General features: G+C 37.1%; 1 protein-coding gene across 1 annotated transcript in view; it reads left to right on the forward strand.

The window, feature by feature from the left end:
• LOC120875947 (olfactory receptor 52B4-like) overlaps window positions 1–524 on the forward strand; it is a 3,415-nt gene extending 2,891 nt beyond the window's left edge. The window contains exon 2 of the mRNA XM_040257688.1: window positions 10–524. Within this exon, the coding sequence (XP_040113622.1) occupies window positions 10–524 (515 nt within the window). The remainder of the gene's footprint in view (window positions 1–9) is intronic.
• Window positions 525–2,891: the final 2,367 nt, after the last annotated feature.

The raw sequence follows: 2,891 nt of genomic DNA on the forward strand, positions 1-2,891 counted from the left end.
CACTGATAGGGAAAATCGGTGTGACTATCTTTTTGAGAAGTTATGGTACAATTTTCCCAATAATATTTCTTCTGAAAAGGCTAACTTTTTGTAAAAGTAACATTTTTCCAACCACTGTTTGTGAGCACATCGCTGTGGCCAAATTTTCCTGTGATGACATACGAGTAAACTTCTGGTATGGATTTTTTGTCCTATTGTCAACAGTGACCTTAGATGTTGTGCTAATATTCGTATCATATATGCTTATTCTCTGTGCTGTTTTCCGCATCCCTTCTCGAGATGCTCGCCACAAGACTCTCAATACATGTGGCTCTCATGTCTGTGTCATCATACTCTTTTATGGACCTGGGATCTTCTCAGCTTTCACTCCTCGCTTTGCACATCATATCTTACCCCATGTCCATGTCTTACTGGCCAATGTTTGCATTCTGGCTCCTACGATGCTGAATCCCATCATTTATGGGATCAAAACTAAACAGATCCGGGACCAGGTATCTCAGGTTTTGTGTCAAAAAAAGATATGACTTTGGAAATGGAAGCAAAACTGCTGTTTTCTCAACATTTCTCACTCACAGTCTGAAAAATAAACCAGCTCACCTTCTTAATTCATTCTTACTCTAGATAGGTATTTGGAAAAAGACAAATTATGGATAATCGCTAGATGATACTTTCCTGGTTTGTTGCATGCCTTGACATAATGATGCAGTTCTTATTCCTCTTATCTACTTTGGGGCATGGCTGTGTATATTCTTCCCTTTGTCTGCTCTATCACAAAGTTTTAATTCTCACAGGCTCACCTCTACCCACATTCATTCTGTTACTTGTTCTATCAGAAGGAAGGGAGAGAGGAAGCGAGGTTCGGAGGAGGGAGGGAGAAAGGACAGAGAAGGAAGAGAGGAAGGAAAGGAAAGTTTCAGAGGGAGGGAGGGAGGAAACAAGTACGCAAAAACCTCTGGCATCCGTATATTTCCCCACTGCTTCTCTTCTGTATCCCTTCTTTTCCTCCTCTTGCTCCCCCTTCTCTTTCTTGTCTCCTTTTCCTCCTCCTCTGTTCCTTCTCCTTCTTCTTTCTCTGTTTCCATCACAGAAAAACACCTGAAAGAGCTCTCTATATATTCAGGTTTCGATACGTTTCTATTTTTTTAATCTCATACCAATCATTTTCCCTTCATGTTGCATGCATGTTACAGTGACCTCTACCCTGCCGAATTCAATGGTCAATATTCATTCTACATGACACGAGAAATATTTCACACAGCCAAACAGCTCTCATTCTTGAAAATTCTCCCTCAACCGACATCAGTCAATATATTAGAAATAAACACTGTATAAAATTACTTATTTCTTATAAAATGGAGATATTAACTGCTAATATCTTACAAAAGATTGCTATATGTTTTCTATGGTGTATTTGTGTGCAGGTAAATAATTTTTTTTTAATATGGACTACATTCCACCTACTATTCCAGAATGTACCTTTCTCACTTAGCAAAGAAATGTAGACATATGCCCGTGCTAAAATTGTACACCCCTAGTCATTAGCAATTGCAGCCACCAAGGATGGTGAGCTGATGAGCCCTGAGAAAACTCAGGATATGAAAACACAGGATAGTGGCTGCAGAGAACTGAGCTGCATATCAAAGGAATGATTTCAGTGAGCCCAGACTCTTGCATCTTCCCATACACAGACAAGCACTGAATTCCTTAACTTGGTATATATGGGTTTTTTCTAATTAACAATAATCTTTTGTCATTCAAACCACCTGCCCTTGGTTGGAAAACTTCTATATAACCTGGCTTCCTCCTACCTTGCCTCCTCAGAGCAGTTCTCTCAGGGTTATTTGAGACACTGCCTCCTCAGGCTTGAAGTCCTAAAAATTCCTGCCAAATAAATATGACTCTCAAAAAAATTCTTTAAAAACCAACTGTATATAAAAAAAACCCAACTGTACACTTCTGCAGGCATTTTTATCATCTTTCCACTGTTTCTATACAAAGATGTACTATAATTTAGCCAGTAATCTTGTCAAAAAGCATTTTAAAAAGCCATACTCTTTTCAAAAAGCATTTCTCATATGTAATTTTTTTTATTTACTGTTCATTTCCAAATCAAGAGCAGGCTCATCATTCTCTAAATATTACTTCCTAAGTGTCCATTATATCATCTGAGATAGATAAATGGTCATAGATAATGAATGAAATGCATAAAGAAGTTACACATATTGCATTTGCCACTGTGGTTCACCTTTTTTTCTTTGATTTTTACACGTCGAACTCAATGAAACTATGAGCCATGCCGTGTATGGCCACCCAAGCTGGACAGGTCATGGTGGAGAGTTCTGATGAAATACTGGAGAAGGGAATGGCAAACAACTTTAGTATTATTGCCTTGAGAACCCCAGGAACAGTATGAAAAAGCAAAAAGATATGATGGACAGGGAAGCCTGGTGTGCTGCAGTCCATGGGATCACAACGAGTCAGACACGACTGAATGACTGAACTGAACTTACATATCTGAAACTATATTTCATATAGACTACAAACATAATCTATGTGAAATCTATTTATATTTTACATACATTTTACATACATATATTTATAATTATTTATAATAGTGTTTTAACATAATTTTAGCTGGTGATAAAATAAACCAGTTCATGGAAGAACCATAATTCACCTAGCCATTTAACTATTATTAACATGAAGTATATTTCAAATTTTTCAGTTATCTGAGAAAGTAATGGTTATTAAAACATTTCCTCATTTTTCCTATCCATTATTTTCAGTTTACACATGCTTCCTTAAGTGGTTGAAATATGACTCTTTTCCTTTGATTTTTCTTATCCCGCTGTTTTCCTAGTGTGCCTCAGAGTGACTAAAAATCAAACAAA

This window comes from Oryx dammah, unplaced genomic scaffold (assembly GCF_014754425.2).
Source record: "Oryx dammah isolate SB20612 unplaced genomic scaffold, SCBI_Odam_1.1 HiC_scaffold_17, whole genome shotgun sequence".
Lineage (NCBI taxonomy): Eukaryota > Metazoa > Chordata > Mammalia > Artiodactyla > Bovidae > Oryx > Oryx dammah.